Here is a 19,834-nt window from a genome sequence, read left to right as displayed (position 1 = left end):
ACTCGCATGGCAGATTCCTCGTTGGCGCTACGTATTCTGCGTGCACACGCGCAGTAGCGCTGCGGAAGTTGCGGGGCGCCTTTCTGATTGCGGTGTGCTGTTCTCGTCGCTACGATTGCATTCATGAGGCTGACGTAACGTGCAGCTTCTGCCACTGTTGGGCCTGAATTGCCCGTGCTGTCGCTTTCTGTGTCGTCCTCATCACTGTTGCTAGCCAACACTTCGGCAACAACAGAGGCAACGATGGCAAAAAGCCTAACCTCGTAGCCGACATCTCTTTGTGGTCACAGCAGCGCTGCCGAGCAACTTCACATTCCAAATGCCACACACCGTAGTCAACAGCAGATCCCTGTCACGTGCCAGTGCCGACTTCTTCGTGTCACGTTCGATAGCATGAACAACGTCTAATTTTTCTTCTATGCTGAGCATCCGGTTCAGTATGACATCAGTCCTCACTTACGCGACGCCACAACACTCTTTGGCACGCCGCCGAAATGATGTTGATGTGGCTTCACGCGCGAACGCACAGGGCGCTTGGAGGCCGTTATTCCGATCTCCGAGGCTTGTTCTGCCGGGCAGCTCGATGGATACGACACACCGCCGTTTTTGCGTGACAAAAAGTGGAAACACTATGTGTTAACCGATACGTATGCAATAAGCTGGTACGGTTTATGCGGATACAAAACACATTATGTTCAATGGCCGCTGAGTCGGGGATTTGACTTTACTACATTCAAAACAAAACTACTCTTTAAGCGGGTACGGTTTAACGAGGTTTTAGTGTATATGGCGTATGCAAAAATAACAGTGATGTACAGCATGCCCATTTACTTGCTTTTTTTGTTGCATCCCTTCCCACATTATCATACAATCGGCACGTGTTCTAGAATAACAATGCCAGCTTTTCAATGAGCTCCTAGAGCACCACACCTGTTCAACGACTTTCTTGGGTAGGTGGTACGATAGCTGACGAAACTGTTTACCTGCGTGAAAATGGCCGTGCTCTGTGTGGTGGCGGTCGTAGCAGGTGGCTGGTGGAGCCGCATGTGCTGCTCTAGTTCAGACAGGCTGGTCAGTTTCTGATGGCAGAGGCTGCAGAGGCATTCTGTGGCTGCCATTGGCACAGCGTCCAGCGCAGACGACAGTGAGCTACCACCATTGCCCTGCGATGGCTCATTTATTGCCTCTGCAGAATATGGGACCTGCATTGCCAGTATACAAGCCATAAATGAACAAACAAAGAAACAAACCAATCAATAAGTCAAGTGCTGAGCACACACACTGTCTCTCGAGGACGACTTCCCTAAGTGATGGACTTAGAGAAAGCATAGAAGCACTGCTTATCAACTAAAGTTTATTCAGAAAACATACTAATATGCAAACGACAAGCTTTGAACGAACAAGCTTTTTACTTCTCTAGCCTCAAGCAATTACAACAAAACAGCAATTGAGTTTTTGGGTGTACTACCCAATAAACATTCAGCCTTTTTTGAGCCAACGTCTCCGGAAGAGGTTTTCTTAGTTTTCATGTCCCTGAAAAACAGCAAAGCGCGTGATATTGACGGGCTGCAAATAACATCCATTAAATTTGTGCTCGATCTTCTGTCACCTGTGCTCACTCATATATTTGATATTGCTTTATCTACTGGAGTCTTTCGCGAAGCAATGCAACATGCCAAGGTTACTGTACTGTTTAAATCGGGGAACAAAAACGAATTTTCAAATTACAGACCAGTTTCAGTATTACCTGTAATTTCAAAAGGATTAGAAAAAATTATCTGTAAAAGGGTTACATCATTTTGCGAAAAACATTCTATCATATCCCAGCAACAATGTGGTTTTCGAAAAGGAATGTCGACAGAGCTTGCTTTATTTTCACAAAAAGAATTCATTCTTAACGGTTTTGAAGATAGAAAGATAACAATAGGAGTTTTTATTGACTATTCTAAAGCGTTCGACCGAATTAATCATTTAATTTTATTTGATAAATTACGACATTATGGGTTTCGCGGCATTCCATTAGCACTTATACAGTCATATTTAAGACATAGAAAGCAGTGCGTCTCAATTAAATCCCACCAATCAACTCTTCAAAAAATTTTGCAAGGAGTTCCGCAAGGCAGCGTTCTTGGGCCAACATTGTTCAACATCTACATAAATGACATCGTTCATATAAGCAAAAAAACACACTTCATAATTTATGCCGATGACAGCAGCTTGTTTTTCCAGTCAACTAGTCTGGCTTACCTTTCGAACCTGGCAAATAACACCCTGAGTAGTTTACTTAATTGGAGTAAAACTAACTCGTTGGAAATAAACAGTACGAAAACAAAAGCTATTCTGTTTGCTCCACCACAGAAAAAAATTGATAGAAACATAATGTTAACGCTTGGTGCGGAAAGGATAGAGCTTGTAAAAACAGTAAAGACTCTAGGAGTAGTTTTTAATGAGCATTTATTGTGGGATGATCACGTCGCCCGAGTTTCAACGTCTTTGGCCAGGGCTTGTGGCATACTATGCAAATTCAGACATGTTTTACCCCCTAAAATTAAACTTTTAATCTACAACAGCCTCCTTGCTCCTCATATAAATTATTGCAATCTCGTATGGGGAACCACTTCCCAAACGAATCTTCAGAGACTACTAGTCCTGCAGAAAAAAGCCGTTCGCAATATTGTGAATGCCTCTTACGATGCTAATACAGCTGCAATATTTCGCTCCCTTAATCCGATTCCCGTACAACATTCGTACGAAACAAACCTTGTTTTAAAGTGCAAAAACAGTCTTCTATACAACAACACATTTTTCTTAGATATATGCAAATTAACTTTCCCCACACATGTACCGTACAATATGAGGCAAAAGAATGCTTGGCTACTGCCATTTTCAAGAACAAATTATGGCTTTACTAGATTAGAATATCGCGTACCGAAGTTACTAAATGCCTTACAGAGTGTTGATATAACCCTAAATGATATTTCTAGGCGAACGTTGACAGCACAACTTTCTGAATACGGTGCATTTGCGTGGAACCGGTGACGCAAACGGTTGAGCAATGATTAACATGACTTATATAACGGTATTTTGCTTATATTTCTTGAGTATCCTTTGTACGAAAGCATGTTGCTGTACTAAATTATACCTTTATAAGTGGCTGTATGAGTTACAATGGCATGTTTTCGAAAAATGAATGTTGTAACAATGTTTAAAGAACAATGTTTCAAGAAAATGCTATAAATGTACTTGTCTTTTTTTTCTATTGGTGAATATGTGCGCACTTCTTTCTTTTTTTTGACAAATTAACAGGAAGTTTTTTGGTATGAGTGTGTGTATATGCGTATATGTACTCTGAATGTATGTATCAATCTGTGCCTGTTGCCAAGAAAAGGGGCAAGGACCTAGTCAAGCTGCTGCTTTGCAGCTTTTTGTTCTTGCCCTAGTGTTCTTTTTCTGCTGTAAAAAAAAAAAGAATGCTGAAATAAATGAAATGAAAGGCGATGTGTTGTTAGTCTCAGTATTGGTCTTCTGTCTACATATATGCTACGACATTTAAAATAGGAGATTTTCGAGATACCACGAAAGGTAAAACATGAAGGTCATATTAGCGTGCTTTCCTGAATGAACTTTCAGTTGAAGGACAGCATTTGTCCTGTGTTCTCCCTAACATTTGCATATTAGCATGCTTTCCTGAACAAACTCGTCCAATGTCCTCCCAAGGTTGTCCTCATCGCTTTGTGCACACTGCTTAGAATAAGTAACTTCACACTTGCCCACATCCCTATCCGTCTACTGCCACCTACTCACCGCTGACACAGTTGTCCATGTCTTGTTTGGCTCCAGAAGCTGTTGTAAAAGTGGCGGACCTTCGGGCTGCGACGACGGTCTAGGCGAAGGCTGCCGCTGAGAAGTCTGCTGCTGTGCTTCCTGCTGCGACGATTGCGGTGGTGGGGCTTGCTGCACGGTTGCGCCCTGTGTTGTCGGTGCCACCAGCAGAGGGCGCTGACCAGTTCCCCCCACTGGAGCCCACACTGAGGTCCCTCCATCTTCGGATGGAAATGCCACAAGTTGCAACTGAGGTGGCAGCGGGATGGCCTGCACCACATGAATGTATACCATCAGGGTAAATTGAAACGCAGACAAGAAAAAGCTAACTAAAGCACACCTCTAAAGGAAAAATTATCATCCGCCAGCCTGTAGCATGAAGCTAAAAAGGACACCCATACAGGTTTCTCAGAAAGAAAGCTCCACAGTTGAAGAAAAATTCGTCTTGGTCCAGCAACCAAACCAAAGACTAGCATCTTTTCAGGGTGGTTACTCTACCATCTGAGCTAACCAGGAGGCTATTAGATCACAGCGAGGCCTAATTAATTGGCAACTCGAAGGCACAGACTAAACCTAATCAGTTATGTGCAAGCCCACAAAAAGGAAAGAAAGGAAAAGTTGCCACCCACTCGCCTGTAGCACGATGCTATAAGGGAAAACCGCACAAGTTTTTCAGAAAGAAAGCTTTGCAGTTTAAAAATGGGTCATATGCACATTTTACGCAAGACTACAGGTGCACATCTCATGCACACAAAAAGCATGTCGTATACAAGATTACGTGAATATGCAGTGCTGTACTTCCTTCATATAACATTCTGCAGCCCATTAATTTCCCTAAAAAAATTCTGCAAGCAAAAGCAGAAACAAAACACAGTTCAGTCTATTCACACCTGCTTATGTTTGAATTTTCATTTCATTTTTATTCCGCTTCCACATAGAAAACAGATAAAGGCTGAGTCAGGATTTATCCTGATAGTTGTGAACGTGCATGGAACAGAAGACTTCAATGGACGACCGCACGCCAAGTTTCATCCTAGACGCCAGCGCTCGTTTCTCCCCTGGCGGAACGATTTCACCTCCAACGGGGGTAGGTTTCCGCCGCCGCTTCCCTTCACGATCGCGCCCGCGTTCAGTTCGCGCTGCGGGCAAAACGTCTCTTGTTTGCGACGGCGCCTCTTCGGATGACCGGAAATTATTATTGTGTTGTTAACTGTCACGACAGCAATGTAAACATGAAAGGGTTGATGCCACCAGTGAAATTCTGCCGATTCACAAGAAAATGGTACGAAAAAAGCAGACGACAGACATGGATTACTGCGGTGCGCTGAGCGAAGTAAACAACTGGCAAACGAAGCGAGCTCGTTCATTGATCACTCCTAAGTGTATGACGGTTTTTATATGTAACCCACATGAATTTAAGAATTAATCGGTACATAATCCTTTTATTCATATAAAAGCTTTCAGTTGTTCGACGAGCGCTTGTCCTGTCTTCTTTCTCGTGTTTCGTTTGTGTATGCGCTGCCCAAGAATGGAAACCACTTTTGTTGTATGCGCTAGCAGTGGCCGAAGTTCACGCGTGCCGAGGAATTGAATATGTGCACGATGCATTGAACATGACCGGAGTTCATTCCCGCTTCACCACTGCACCGATCGATCGAGTTACTGGACGATACACGCCCGCATCTTGGTCGCGCCGGCATTGCTGATGCGGGAATGATTACTAATACTTTCAACTTCCGCCTCTTGAGCACTGTTAAAAAATGGCAAAGCTGTCTACATTGCTGCCTCTATTCCATATTGTAGGGGACGTACTAGTTGAAGTTGTGTGCGCATGTCGTACTTGTGCTATGCAGCGATATATTTTGTTTATTTCCGCACAGTGTCGATGGAAATCCGTTGTTGCCATCAGAGACAACACGGATTTGTAGCAAACATATTGTGAGAAACTGCAAAAATTACTTTAGCTCGTATGTGCCGTATGCATGTGCCGCATCATATGTGCTGACGATTTTTCCGGCGGCACATACGATGTCGTTTCCAATTACCTGCTCAGCGTCACTTACATGGTTAAGCAGACGCTGCCCTTTCGCCGCATTGCAGCCATAAAAATAATCGTCAAGCATACCGATCTTCTTAAAGGCAAATAGAAGCGTGTACAGTCTGTTTCACACTTAGGGGAAAACTCGGAACGTATTGCATTGCGATGCGGCAAGCAACGGAGTCGTGCGGCGGCAGCAGCTCGAGCAGGCGCAGCAGCTCGAGCAGGCGCAGCCGCTCGAGGGGCGGAGTCGTGATCTGCGTCGTCTGCTACGGCGGCGCGCGCTGGCCGCATTGTCGGGAAGCGTGCTACTGTCAGGGGCAGAGTACCGATTTCATCGGCACTGCGGGAGCTGAGCTGATATTCTTTACTAAACGTTGTGCAGCGCCAAACTCTGAGCCTTCATTAGCGATAATGGAGTTCCACAAACTTCTTTTAACAGCATGCTTAATTCGTTTGTTCTTTCGAAAGGGTGGGGTACTGAGCGCGTGCACGTATATTTCTTCACTGTGTGTGCTACCGTAATAAGCAGCGACAAGACGCACCAAGATGTGCGCGCAATGTGCTCAGTCTTTGTTTGACTCGAAAGGAAAACAAAGCACTCAACAATGATTACTATGGGGGTCGAACACGATGAAACAAACGGGTACGATTAAAGGAATGTTTTAGGTTAAGACAATGAGCTGGAAGTGATTTTTCTCGACAATAAATCACTACACCAGACAGACCCTGCCCGCGTCACGCTCGGAACTTCGGTTAGTATCTCGTCATGTCCCCAGCGGCAGCGATGACAGCGCTCATCCTGAAGGCAGTGAAGTGTAGAATGACTTGATCAGGGATGTGTTCATTCGCAGCACGTCTCGGTCGCTGACGATGGTGGATCGAAGCCTATCTTCGAGCGACTGATAGAGGGGATGGTGCGGCAGCGATACTTTCAACAAGCCCCAGACATTTTAAATGATGTTGGCGCCCGGGGATTCAGGCGACCACTCCAAGAGAGTGACTGCGCGCTCTTCCAGCAGTTCTTGCACAACGCGAGCAGTGTGGATCGGCGACCTATCGCGTTAGATTATATAGTCGCCTTCCAGAAACGGGCCGTCAAGAATGTATGGAATCAGTACGTCGTCTATGACTGCCCTGCAGCGATGAACTTACCTTCGAGGCGTATCAGTGGGCGTCGCACAACGCTTAGTAAAGAATACCGGCTCATTTCACGCAGTAACGATGAGATGGGCGCCCTGCAACTGACAGTAGACGGTTTCCCGACAGTGCGGCCAGCGCGCGCCGCCGTTCAAGATCCCGCCCCTCGAGCACCTGCGCGAGCTGCTGCCGCCGCCTGACTCAAGCGCTCGCCGCATCGCGATGCAATGCGCTCCGAGTTTCCACCTAAATGTGAAACAGACTGTACATCGCCCTTCGAATGAAATGTCCACGCGCACACCTGTAGGCACACACCGCGCGCGGCACGAAACGTGCCCAAACACGCGCAGTGCAGGAGGCAATCAAGGCGGTGCGAACGAGAGATGGGAGAGGGGTACCACCCGCTAAAAGAATTTTGCTTCGCATGCGGCACTCTCAACGCCGGCGCAGCAGCGCCGCTCTCGGTGCCGTTCTTGTCCATACAGTACAGGGAGTACCATTGCATAATCCTGTTGATGCAGAAGCTCTTAACCTCATGAAGGTCAAAATGCCTTAACCAGCATTCAATAATTTTAAGAATACATTTTTTTAAGAGTTAGGATCGCCAGTATACATTTTCTACTTCAAAAGAGTCTGCTTCCAAGAGATTCCAACTGTGCTAAGCTTCAAATTCAAAATGCTCATTAGCAGTTTTATATCCATTGAGAAACCATCATAAAGCCTCTGCAAGCTGATGCTTATTTCATACTCCAAGCAAGAAGTAGTACTGCTGCTGAAACAACCTTCAAAACTGCTTTTATAGACTGTTTTAGGAGCCACCTATGAACAGTCTAGCCATATATTCAATGATAATCTTTTATTTGTTCACGTCTTTTCTGGCTTATCAAGCTTTCTCTCACGATATGAATGGCTTTTTTTATATCATCGAATTGTCATCTAATACTACTGCTCAACAAAATTTTCTGTTTAGTATCCCTTAAAGCGTATGGCGATGGAAGTTGTATCCACAGCCGAAGCCCCACCTGGAAGGGCACCAGGGTGAGAGCCACAGAGGCATGGTGGTTCTCCTTGTGACGCCGCAGGGAGCGGGCATCACAGTAGCTCTTGTCACAGCCCTCGACATCGCACTCGTAGGGCTTCTTGTTGCGGTGCGTCAGCAGGTGGCCATTGAGGTGGTCCTGCCGCTTGAATGCCTTGTGGCACTGGCTGCATACGTACTTCCGCTCGTCCGAGTGCGTCAGCTTGTGCTTGGTCAGCGCGCTCGAGTTTCCAAACACCTGTAAGCACAACAAAGTTGGCTTTTTCTTTTTTCTGAAGAAGCAGCACTCAATTCTTCACAATGCAAATCAAATCCTCTACAGTGAACCTGTCTAGACCAAGCTAAGTGGCATGCCTCCCACATTTTTTTTTTTTTTTGCAAGAAAAAGACATCCCAATTCACCATTCCCAACTTTTTAAATAGAAGTCTTCTCATTCCTTAAAGAATTTTCTGGTTGGCTACAGATGCTCTCAAGTACGAGGCCATCACCACACCAGACTCGGCAGGTACCCTTTCGTATTAGAGGTCCATGTTTTGTGGCGCACACACGTAATGCTAGCCCACGTGTACAAGTGAACATCTGTGAAAATGAACACCTCTGCAAGTGAACTGGTGTGCAAGTGAACACAATTGACCTTGTGCTGCAAGGGCTGCGTAAGTACAAAAATGCCAGACAGATGCACTCACACCCACATTCACTCATCCACATTACCACTAATGACCGCACGCGCTCTCCTCAGCACTCACTCGCATCTCAGGAAGGAGAGCGAGCAAGCACAACATTTCACAAGCAAACACAGACCTTATGCAAAACAGGGCAGGTGCTGCTGCCAGGCTGTCCTGTGATTTCTCCTTTCATGCCTGCCTCAAATTCATAAAGCTTTAGCAAGGGTTCCCAAAGTGGAATCGGATAACAGCATTTTAGGGTTCTGCAAGCGGCCAAAACAGAACCGACTCCATCCCTCCTTGGGAAGATTTTTACACTACTTCTTGAATTTGAGAATTAAAACCAGCATTATTGCACTTTGGTAGTCTTCGCGATAAACATTCATTGCAACAATCATTGTGAGGCCATAGCAAATTGTTAGGGAAAAAAATTAAGGGAAGATGTCCCCTGGCACTCTGGGAAGACAGGTCGAGTTCCAGTCCAGAAAGCTTGCGAACCCCGATGGATGGATGGATGCTATGAGCGTCCCCTTCGAAACGGGGCGGTGGATTGTGCCACCAAGATATTATATTGCCTTATGTTCTACCTATGTTAAAAGAAGAAAAGGAAAAGAAAGAAAGCCCACAGAGAATTCCCATCACCAAACTTTCTGAACCCCCATTGAGAGCTTTCTTTTTCTACACCTACGTTGTTTGTCATTTGCCTAGTTCCACCAATCTTCCAATCACCTCTTACTGATCTCCCCCCTATTGCGGACATGTTTACTTTCCCCCTGCTCTTGAGCCCAATGGCTTCAAGGAGACCACAAGTGCCTAAATCGACCGCTGGGCAGATATCTTCACATTCTAATAAAACATGTTCCATCGTTACCCTAGCTTTACCACAGCAAGCATATGCTTCTTCTTCCTTGTTGTATCTCGCTCTATAAGTGCGCGTTCTAAGGCATCCTGATCTTGTTTCAAAAAGTAATGAGCTTCCCTTAGAGTTATCAGAAATTGTTTCTTTTCCAATTTTACTTTTTCTTCTTAAGGAGTTACTCATAACAGGTTTCTTTTCCATTGCCGCTACCCGTGAGATTATCTCAGCCTCTCCGACTTTCCCCTTGACGTTCTTCGTTGCCATGTTGCTCACCATACCTGTCGCATATTTGCTGGTAAGCTTCTTAGTCCTTTTTCTTCACTGTGGATCAATGTTTTTCCTGTACAAATATCTGAGCACTCTCTCAGCCCATTTACTTTTTTCCATATTCCTCAGTCATTCGTCATAATTTTACTCAGCGCATCCCTCACTTCAAAACTTGTCCAGTCCATATCACCCTGCACAGCTTCATTTGTAGTCTTCTCGTAAGCGCCCCCCCCCCCCAATGTGAGGCCTCCCACTGACCTTTGGTTGCCATAGAGTCCCGATTGTAACCCCCGACTTCAAGCAAACAACCACATTTCCAAGTGTAAGTCCTGGAACCATTATGCCTTTCCACATACCCCGAAGCACCTCATACCTATATCCCCACAGCGCTCTGTGCTTCATTATGGCCGCACTTCTCTTCCCCTTTACTATTATGTATTGTTTTTTCCTGTGTTTCCATATATCTATTGCCTTCATTTATCCATCTACCAAGGTATTTATAGTCTTTTACCCGAGGTATTTCTTGGCCCTGTACTGACACTGTCTGTTCACTGATTTCATCGAATACGCTAAATTTTAGACCTAAGTTCTCGCCTTCCTGTCCACAGATATTAGCCAGATGTTGCATATCACTTTGCCTGTTAGCTAGCAACACGATGTCGTCCACATAAAACAAACCTAGAAGCTGCTGCTCTATTACTGTACTTGCCTGTTTGTGTGCGAGATTAAACTCAATATTACTTTCCTCTAGCACCCTTTTCATCCTTACCATGTACATCATAAACAGCAGTGGGGATAAATAATTAAATAAATAAATAAATAAATACAATGAAATACAATGCTAGCGCCATCTAAGGGGCACCCTCTTTAGAGCCCTAACATCATATAAAGGCAGTGGGTAGTGGCCTAGTGAATAGTGCAAAGGCAAAACTGTGTGAACTTGGCAAGGCGCCAGCCAAGAAATGCGGGAGAAGGAGGCAAGGAAAGTACCAGTTTAATAAAAAGCCTTCACTATATCATAACTAGGGCAGTAATAGGTGGGTAGCTCGCTAAGTTGGTCGTCACCCACCTTGCCGCAGACAGGGCAAGGCTGCGCAGAAGGGGCCCTGCCACCATTGCCACCCACTTTGGCGATGGGCCGCATGCCAGCAGCAGCCGACAGGGCCGGTGACAGCCGTCCCAGCTCCTTGTCCGAAGGAAGACTGATGCATGGCAGCGACAGGGAAGCTCCAGTTGTATCACCGCTGCTCCCTACACCTGCGTGAGAGTTGCACATAAGGAACCCCTGTGTGAGACCCACAAGCCAACATACTCGATGATTCGATTTCCACGCTCAGTGGAGCATCACCTGATTTACTATTGCTTTAAGTATTCAATTACGAAGCTGTCTTAGCTGCTCCATCATCCATCCAACACCTCCAAAATAGAGCTGTACTTGTCGAGGACACAGCCTCTTCTGTTTTGCTTGGAAGAGACGAGCTGGACTCGTCTGTGTGGTGATGGAAAGTGTTTCACATCATATGCCCTTCATTAATATGCTGGATCACTGTAAGAGACAAACTGCATATACATTCCTTAAATACAGATGTAATATGGTATAATTTACTGGAATAAAAATTATTAATACGTTTTGTACACTTCTTTCACCAAAGATCCTGGGTGTTATAGGGTTAAGATCCAAACACACAAAGCAAGCTTATGCCTATTTGAATAGATTTTCACCTAATCGCTTTTAGTGCATGTCTAAACGCCTTTTACCGTGCACCAAAATCAGCTATTGTTTCAAACACATTGGATTAAAAAAAAAAAAACAGCTAGCCAGCTCTAGAAAGCCGCAAGCTGAAATAATAACACAAACGAGCCAGAAAAACTCGGGTGATGCAGTACAGGCTTCTGCAACATCTTTCTTGTGTACAGGTTGTAGACCGAAAACCATGCCCCCCGTGCCAAGTGCATGCAGAAGGACAGGCACGCCACGCCCTGATGACAGCCCTGTCAGAGTACTTCTGTAGCAAAATAGTACACCCACCTTTAGAAAAAATGAACAAAAAATATGAAATGAATATTAATCAGTATAACAAACACCAGAATTACTTTTACCTGAACCCCGCCCTAAAAATATTTAATAAGAACTCTTCGTTGCCTGGGAATGCCACTAAAGAAGACTACATGTTTTTTTTTCTCTCAATTTAGCAAATTAATTTTACACTACAGACAACTTGGGAAAAGTCCTGGCACATGGCATGTACACTTGGCCACCTCACCGAGATAGACCCAAGTCAAGGCAGTCAACAAAATCTGCCAATGTGTCATTTTTCGCTGGCTTGGCTGCTGTCAGTGACTGAACTGGGTTCATACCATTTGCATTGTGCCCAAAGCACTTGGAAACGTGCAAAAGTGCCTTACATGCTGGAGACACCAAACCAGCAATGGGACCCTCTTGCCCCCAACTAACCTGAATCCGGCGCATGAGTAGCTGCGCCAAAGGCCTGCGGCGGTGACAACTGCAGTTCACTGTCCCCGAGGAGGTCGAATGGGGAGGGATCGGCAGGGGCCGTGGCCGGGCGAGGGGGCAACCGCAGCAGACCATCCAGGGAGCCAAATGGAACCTCAAAACCCTCGTGCAGCACCTCATCCTCGCTGCACGCAGCGCAGTTGTTAGTAATGTTAGCACGTTAGTAATTACAGACTACAGCGGAATGAGAGTTCTAGCACATGTATGTGCATGCAAACACTTCCGCATGTAAATCATGTGCAGATGAAATTCTGTGTAACATCTGCTAACGCTTCTTAAATGTTTTGAAACAGCAGTTCTCGAACTTTTGAGAGATCACATTTTACGTATACTTTTTGCAAAATACAGGCCCCTCTCAGCAGTCTCCATTTACCCACGTCTTGCATCAGCCAATTTCATTCCATGCCTGCAAATTTCCTTATCTTGTCATGCAACCTAGTCCTGCCACCCAACAATCTTTCTTTTCACTTGTTACTGATTCAGTTACAATAGATTCGAACCCATTGGAATAGATTATCTATCTACTGATACAGAAGTATGAAAGATATACTAGCATTAAATTTGATTTTACAGGTTAACATCCATTGTTGCTTACCCATAATTGATAGCACTGAGCATAGCATCACCGGCATGGTCATAGGCTCGGCTAGATGGGGATGAAGGACCCTTTGTCTGGTCCTTGGGAGAGAACGGTGCAGCCTCGGGAAACAGGTAGAGGGCCTGAAGTGGTACGAAAACCACAATCACAAGAACGTCAAACACTGAAAGAACAACGCACACACAAAACACATGCCTTTCCATAAACTTGCTAGACTGTTCAAGAATCATCCATGCAACGAAAGCTAAACCTTCACAATCAATGAATAGAGAAAAAAAAAGCCACAGCCACTTCGGCTCAATTTGATATAATTAATGAATGAAAAAAAAAAAAAAAAACGCAGCTTGTTAGAAAAGGGCGCGGACATGGGACAAGCAGTTTGCCTCTATTTCATTTCAGGAGACAAGACAACCAAAAGTGAATAAAGTTTGGCTGACTAGTGCTGCTAGGTAACTTTCTGAGAAACTACATGTGTTTGTCTCTGCGTTGCATAGCCCATCAACAAGCCCGGCTTAATACTGATGACATCTTTGCTTCACTAGGAGTTATGCAGAGGTGGAGACCTGCTTCACTTTTAGGCACATGAATCTCGCCACAAACAGCAGGACAGTGTGAACACCATTTAACACTATTCATCTGAATGGCGAGTGAAATGAATATGAGCCCTTTGCAGAAGCTGAACAGAATGACAAGAAAAGAATCCACCGGGTTAATCAATAGCACGCGTTGCCAAGAATGACTGTTCCTAATGTTTGAAACGGGAAATGAAACAGATGTCTCTCTTGTTCTCTTATTTTTTACGTAGCTTTTAATAAATGAAGTTCCCTCTACAAGTCAGTCATCTCTTGTACAAATATAGTGAAAGAATTTCACATGGCTAGTTTAACCAGTCCAGTCTGGCTCAGCATCTCTTTGGAGCTTTAGAAGATCAATGAATACTGAACATACCAGGCAAAACTACATGGCAGGCTCGAAACTTTGCTACTGCATTATAGTTTGATGCTGAAACTTAAAAAAAAAAGTATTTCGCAAGTATGATCACAGTAAGAACTAACTTGACCTCTTCTGAAAAGTAATTCAGAATGAAGACTGTGCCAGGAAACCGAACACAGCAAAGAATGAAACTACACTACAAATGTGTGTGTTGGAGCCTACAAGTTTTTTTTTTCCCCCAGTTCGACAGTTTGCCCTGCAGCATAAAAGGAATGGTGCATCCTAAAGATATACATAAAGATAATTGTCTTCAATAAAGTTCAGCAGGAATTTATAGCACATACCATAAATCCACTAGCTGTAATCCAGTGGGTCGGTTGGGGGCAGCCTTATTTTAGACAAACAGTGGTGCCTTCACAAGCTTAGACTGGGAGAACACCACAATGGGTGTGGTAGGTATGCGAGAGCAGCTGGTCGAGGGCACAAGGGGAAAGTTATGCCTTGTTGTTTACGCTTGCCTTGCCCAATTTGACCCGAGCACCACAGTTTAGATTTGTGCTCTGATGGGCCCATCCAATTCGGCAACAGCCTCTTTACTGGAAAGGCATGGCTGCAATACCTGGGTGGCGTTGTCTGTCCCCCCGACGAAGGAGGACAGCCCAAAGGCCGAGAAGTCCACCGTCATGGCTGACTGTGGGGCCGGGGAAGGAGAGGAGGAGGGTGGGGGCGGAGAGGGCGCCTCCAGGCTGCTGGACATGCCACCTCAGCCGCAGCCACAGCAGACGTCGCCCATTGCCGCGCCCCCTGCACCAGACCAGACGACCACAAGGTGCAGAGCAGAGTCAACATGGTGTGTAATGCCTCGAGTCACAAGTAAATGCTCACTTACTGACTGACCAATTGATCAAGCATGTGGTGTTCTACTTCAAAGGGTAACCGCTGATTGATTAGTTTTAACTGCTGATGGAGTTTTATGCACCAAGGCTGCACTGTGGGATACGAGGTAAACCACAGAGAAAGGCTCTGGAATTTTAGCCAACGAGATCCTATAACATTCACTTATATCTACTCAGTCTTCCATAAATAGGAGGGCTAGGTATGCATGATCCTTCATGCTAAATAAATTTGGACTTAGGATTCAATGAAATTTAGCAATATTCAAATGAGGGCCTAGTTGAAAGTAGGAACTTGTCCTTGTCAACTCTGATTTATGTCTTGGCACTGCTGCATTCTAAATCATGCAGAACCAACTAACTAGTCGAATTACTGACCTAACAAAGTCATCTTCTAGTTCAACCGCTGGCTTATTTACACTTAAATTCGGCACAGAGGTCGCACTTTCATGGTGGCTTCAGTTTAATACCACATTACATTTGTGAGCATTACTTATCTGTCTCGTTCACAATAAAGCTGAAGTGTGCGTTGTCTGCGGCAATATAACTCAACTTTCACAGCAGCCGTGACAGAGGGCTCTACTGTTCCATTGCAGAGAAAGTTACATTTTTTTAGTGGCATGCAGGCATGCACTTCAGTTTTATTACAAACAAAACAGCAAATAATGCTCACAAATGTGATACTAAACTGAACGCACTGCAAAAGGTACCTCTGTGTAAAATCTGAGAAGGAATCAGCCAAACAGTTAGCTTGGAGAATCATGCATACCTGATGCTTTTATTTATACAAGTTGTACAAAGCATTCTTGCACCATGACTAAAATTTGGCTGCATTTATGTATGAATCGCAGAGAAACAACTGTTCAGGAGCAAATTTACAGCCAAGTGCGATGGGAGCAGGTCAAAGTATTTTCAGTGCAGTCTGCTGAGTCCCAACGAAGCACCTCACACCTGCCTTGTGGCTCAAGGTGATCACTTTGTTTTTAATGTGTGCCACCTTACTTTCCCTAGTGTCATGGCAATTTTGCACCTTCTACATTTGTACAGGTAGGTTTCCAAATACAAATGACACAAGAAGATTACGCACGAGCTTGAACCCACACACTCGAATGCACTTCACATATTATCTGCGACTTGATCAACTAATGGTGATTAACATCCTAGAGCTACAGCTGGATTATGAGATGCACCCCAAAGAAGGACTCTAGATTAATTGTGACAACTTAGCGTTGTTTAATATAGTCTAATCCTAATTAAAGTTGTCTTCAGCAGTACTCTGCAGAATAAAGTGAAATGCAGTCACATTGAGTAAGCCGAGGGTTCAATTTAACTGAAACTTGATGTCAGTGTTTTTTCCTTGCGACCACAGAACGGCGCAGGGAAAGAATGCCTCATACACAAAGTATACATCATGACCAAAGGGGATAGGTGACAAAAATGCAATCGCCTGTAACTGCTGCAATTTGCATGTTCATGCACTAGGAGCTACATCATACTGGAAATGCATTTGTAAGACAAAAAACAAAGCAAGTTTCCCATGAATCCCAATAAATGACAAGTGCGTCCATCAATCAAACTGCAGCGTACTCAGAACTGCACTTAAAGAAGGACACTAAAGTGGACACATCAATATGACATCACAGATTTCAAATTATTTTCTTGTATTTGAGCCATTTCAGACCAGTTAAAAGCTCTTGAAGCTTACAAAGTTCAGTCTTGGTTTATTTTAGAACAAGATGAAGGATATCTTTGCAGATAAAAATTTAATTAGGCTTGAGCATATGCCGTCAAAATTCATGACGAGCTAGTGTGCAAACTTCAAAATGGCACCCCTACCGCTGCCACCGGTGTTTGATTTTTGTTTCTCCTCATGCTTATCAAGCCCTCTTATCATGCTAGATTTAAGTCCTCTTCTCATAGTAATTTACTAACTAAAATATCTTTCTTTCAGAGTCTCTCTACTATATCTGTTCACTGTAAGGCTAACAAGTTGGTAGCTGGAATTTGAAGTGATATCAAGAAAAAGAAAAGCAATAATAAAAACTAGGACAAAATCAGCGAAATTGTTCAGATGCGTCTACCGAACATATAGGGAGGCTAAGTTCGCCTTACCATTGCATGTAGGAATCGCGCTCAAGCCCTCTCAACTGTTTTATACTGTCACTTTGCTTCAAGCAATTAAAAGTCAATGTGCTATGCAGGACTTGTCTGTACATATATGGCTGTACTCATCTGAGTATGACAATATTTTCCATTTTCTGCAAGAGAATGCGAAAATATAAAAACAGAGCACTACTGCGCATTATTATCTTGCCACCACCGCATGCATTTTCGTAGAAGCTCCAATATTGCCATGCATCTATGTGCAGTGATCTTGGCATCCAAAGGACTTGAAACAGGCATCACTTTTGAGCACTTGCCCTTCAAGTTTACTAGAGTGGCAAGCTTTCACTTACGTTAACTCACGTACACTCATGCTATGATCTGAAAATTTTTTTGTATATATCTCTGCATTAAAAAGCTTTGTCATTAACTGAAAGCAATAACATGTTATAGCATTCCACTTCCTATAGGATTGCATTGTCATACTGAACTACATACAGATAATGCAATCGAGAGTGCATTCCCACCATAACTTTCCCATCTTCAGAGATAAGTGAAGAATAATTTTGCAACAATAATGCAGGGTTCACTTTCCTAAGGCTAGCTGTATAGATTACAATGCTTGTCCGCAAGTAGGTAAATTCTGATGAATTAGTACTTCATAAATTGACAAGGCAGCTGCGAGGCATGGTACCACTGTTAAATGTGATATAGTACTCAGTAATCCCTTGCCAAGCAAACTTTTGTTGTGTTACCAAGCAAGGCTGGCACAATTCATGCTGCATTTTGTCACGGCTTAATACGTTGCGCCAAGAAGCACTTTCATGGGGTAAAAGCACTTTCACTGGCTCTGTCATCATCCCAGTGAGAACAAACTTAAAACATTGCAGTGCAAAACACAATACATGAAAAATTGATCGGTAACAAGATGTTTTCAGTACAGACGGCTGCCGAAACGGGGTTATATAAATTAAAACAAATAATGTACTTGTGTGCAAACAAAGTTTACAGAGAATGCACCTGTTCGCCATCAAAAGTTATGAGTGCGATGAAAACCGCATTCGGCTCCAACAGGTAGGCTGCGTTTCACTTAGTCATCATCATCATCATTCATTGCTCAATGCAGAAATATATGGTGCATACTATACAACCTCCTCGCCCGCGATTAAATGCAGCTTCTCGAGTTGAATCGGTGATGTATTACACGGCCACGGTTCGGGGAAGAAAAACAAAAACACATGCACACACTTCTTGCAGTACATCCGAACGGCGGCTCGCGTCCGATTCACGGCCGAGCAGGTGTTGCTGTTTTTCCAGTGGTTTAATGCTAGGCGACGCGCGCGCGCGTAGTAACGCCGGGAATCCATCCTCGCCAGCGAACGGCGCAGGGGATTTCCTGTCGACTGGCAGGAAAGACCAATGGTAGCGCACCGTGCACCTGGCGCCGCAAGATATCCACGCACGCAGCCCGGCGACCACGCGCGAAAGCCGTTTCCGAGGCACAGAGTTCGCGTAATTCAGCCGCTACTCGTACGGCGAATTCAAGGTTAGCGTTTCTTTACGACACAGGCGTGCTGATCGCGTGCTCCGCAAATCGCGAGCGGATGACGGCACGCGAGACACCCCACACACGGCGGCGCGCACCACACTGCTTGAGCGCAACTGCGTGAGCGCGCCCAGCGACGATAGCACGGCGCTCGGAAACCACGGCACACGTCCGCAAGATCTGCACGCGTTCGCGAGTGATCTTCGCGCGAAAGATAGCGAATCGCGCGGCTGCGGTCTTCTCCCGAAGCAACGCGTCGGTGCAAAGATACAGGCCGCACAGTGCGCCGATCCCCGCACGACAGCTTTTGCAGCCGTGCAGCCTGTTGCAAATGCAAGCCGAGTGTGCCATGGCGCTTTTGCGTCTGCATCGCGAAGCTAACCTTGAAGCACGCCGAAGCACCAGCTTAGCAGCAGCAGCGCAGCAGTAGCATAAACCTCCCACCCTCCAAGCGAGCTTGCGGATCGCCGTGCAACTCCCGAGTGCGTCATGGCATCGCTACAGAATTTGTCGGCTGCATATTGCCGCTGCACTCACTGGGGATGAATTGGCGTCCTCCGCGTGGGCAAGGGCGGTCTGCTGAGGAGTTGCTGCAACGATATCGTAGGCGCGGTGGCTTGTCAACTTTCCGCCATCGAGGTTACTGTAACTTTTCTTTTTCTTACGTTCGTTTTCTTTTCTCTCCTCTGCGTTGCATTTTGTGCGCACCCCCGCTGAATGATACGCCAACACGCTGCGAAAAAGAGTTCCCAGCGCCTTCAACGAATGAAACATTTGAGTGCGATTATACTTATTTAGCTATATAATGAGAACTAGCCCACATCTTGCCAGTTATTAATAAACCATGGTATCAAGTGCATTTAGTGTTTTCGATAACAGCTCTGAATGCGCATTGCGGACGAGTACAGGGATGCGCTTGGTCAAAAGTAGTCCCGACAACTGTTCCTATCGTGCCGTGCTGTAATATCGCGTACAACATTGCTCTTTAAACCTTGAGTACAAATCATAGGAAGGTTGAGAATGCGTTAGATATCAGGAACTTAGCAGCGTTGCGGTTTCTCTTTGCTGGTTGCTGGAATTAGATAGTCTACTAGATGAGATCAAGCCGTACGAAGCTAATGCCCCGCAGCGAACTGAACACGATTTCATAGAACCTTTCGCTTGCCAATGTTCATCGAGTTATCGTTGCGTTTTAAGCTGAACACGCGAGTGATCAGTAAATCATGAAGTACAAAACACAACGAAAGAAAAGCTTGTATTCACCTATGAGCAAATGTGCCCCTACTTTGTTTACGTCATCACATATTTCGCAAGCACAATACATTGACGAACTGTTGCGTTTCTGGTGACGTATTTTGAACTGCGACTGCTACTGGCTGAATAAAAATACCACTGCAACGCTGTGGCGCTGCTTA

The 19,834-nt window shown here is 44.9% G+C and overlaps 1 protein-coding gene across 3 annotated transcripts in view; it reads right to left on the bottom strand.

Moving 5' to 3' along the window:
• The window catches only part of LOC126545033 (uncharacterized), a 37,047-nt gene extending 17,799 nt beyond the window's left edge, over window positions 1-19,248 (bottom strand). The window contains exons 1-8 of one of the 3 annotated variants that reach the window (XM_055078176.2): window positions 18,957-19,248; window positions 14,497-14,681; window positions 12,942-13,066; window positions 12,287-12,471; window positions 10,901-11,088; window positions 8,023-8,277; window positions 3,805-4,092; window positions 984-1,202 (exon numbers count right to left, since the gene is read on the bottom strand). In XM_055078176.2, the coding sequence (XP_054934151.1) occupies window positions 984-1,202; window positions 3,805-4,092; window positions 8,023-8,277; window positions 10,901-11,088; window positions 12,287-12,471; window positions 12,942-13,066; window positions 14,497-14,634 (1,398 nt within the window). In that variant the 5' untranslated portion in view covers window positions 14,635-14,681; window positions 18,957-19,248. Of the gene's footprint in view, window positions 1-983; window positions 1,203-3,804; window positions 4,093-8,022; window positions 8,278-10,900; window positions 11,089-12,286; window positions 12,472-12,941; window positions 13,067-14,496; window positions 14,682-18,801; window positions 18,873-18,956 lie in introns of those variants that run through there. The other 2 variants (XM_050192654.3, XM_050192655.3) reach the window with 2 other exon arrangements.
• Window positions 19,249-19,834: the final 586 nt, after the last annotated feature.

Source organism: Dermacentor andersoni, chromosome 10, assembly GCF_023375885.2.
Source record: "Dermacentor andersoni chromosome 10, qqDerAnde1_hic_scaffold, whole genome shotgun sequence".
Taxonomy (NCBI): Eukaryota; Metazoa; Arthropoda; class Arachnida; order Ixodida; family Ixodidae; genus Dermacentor; species Dermacentor andersoni.
This window is presented reverse-complemented; position numbering and strand designations above follow the sequence as displayed.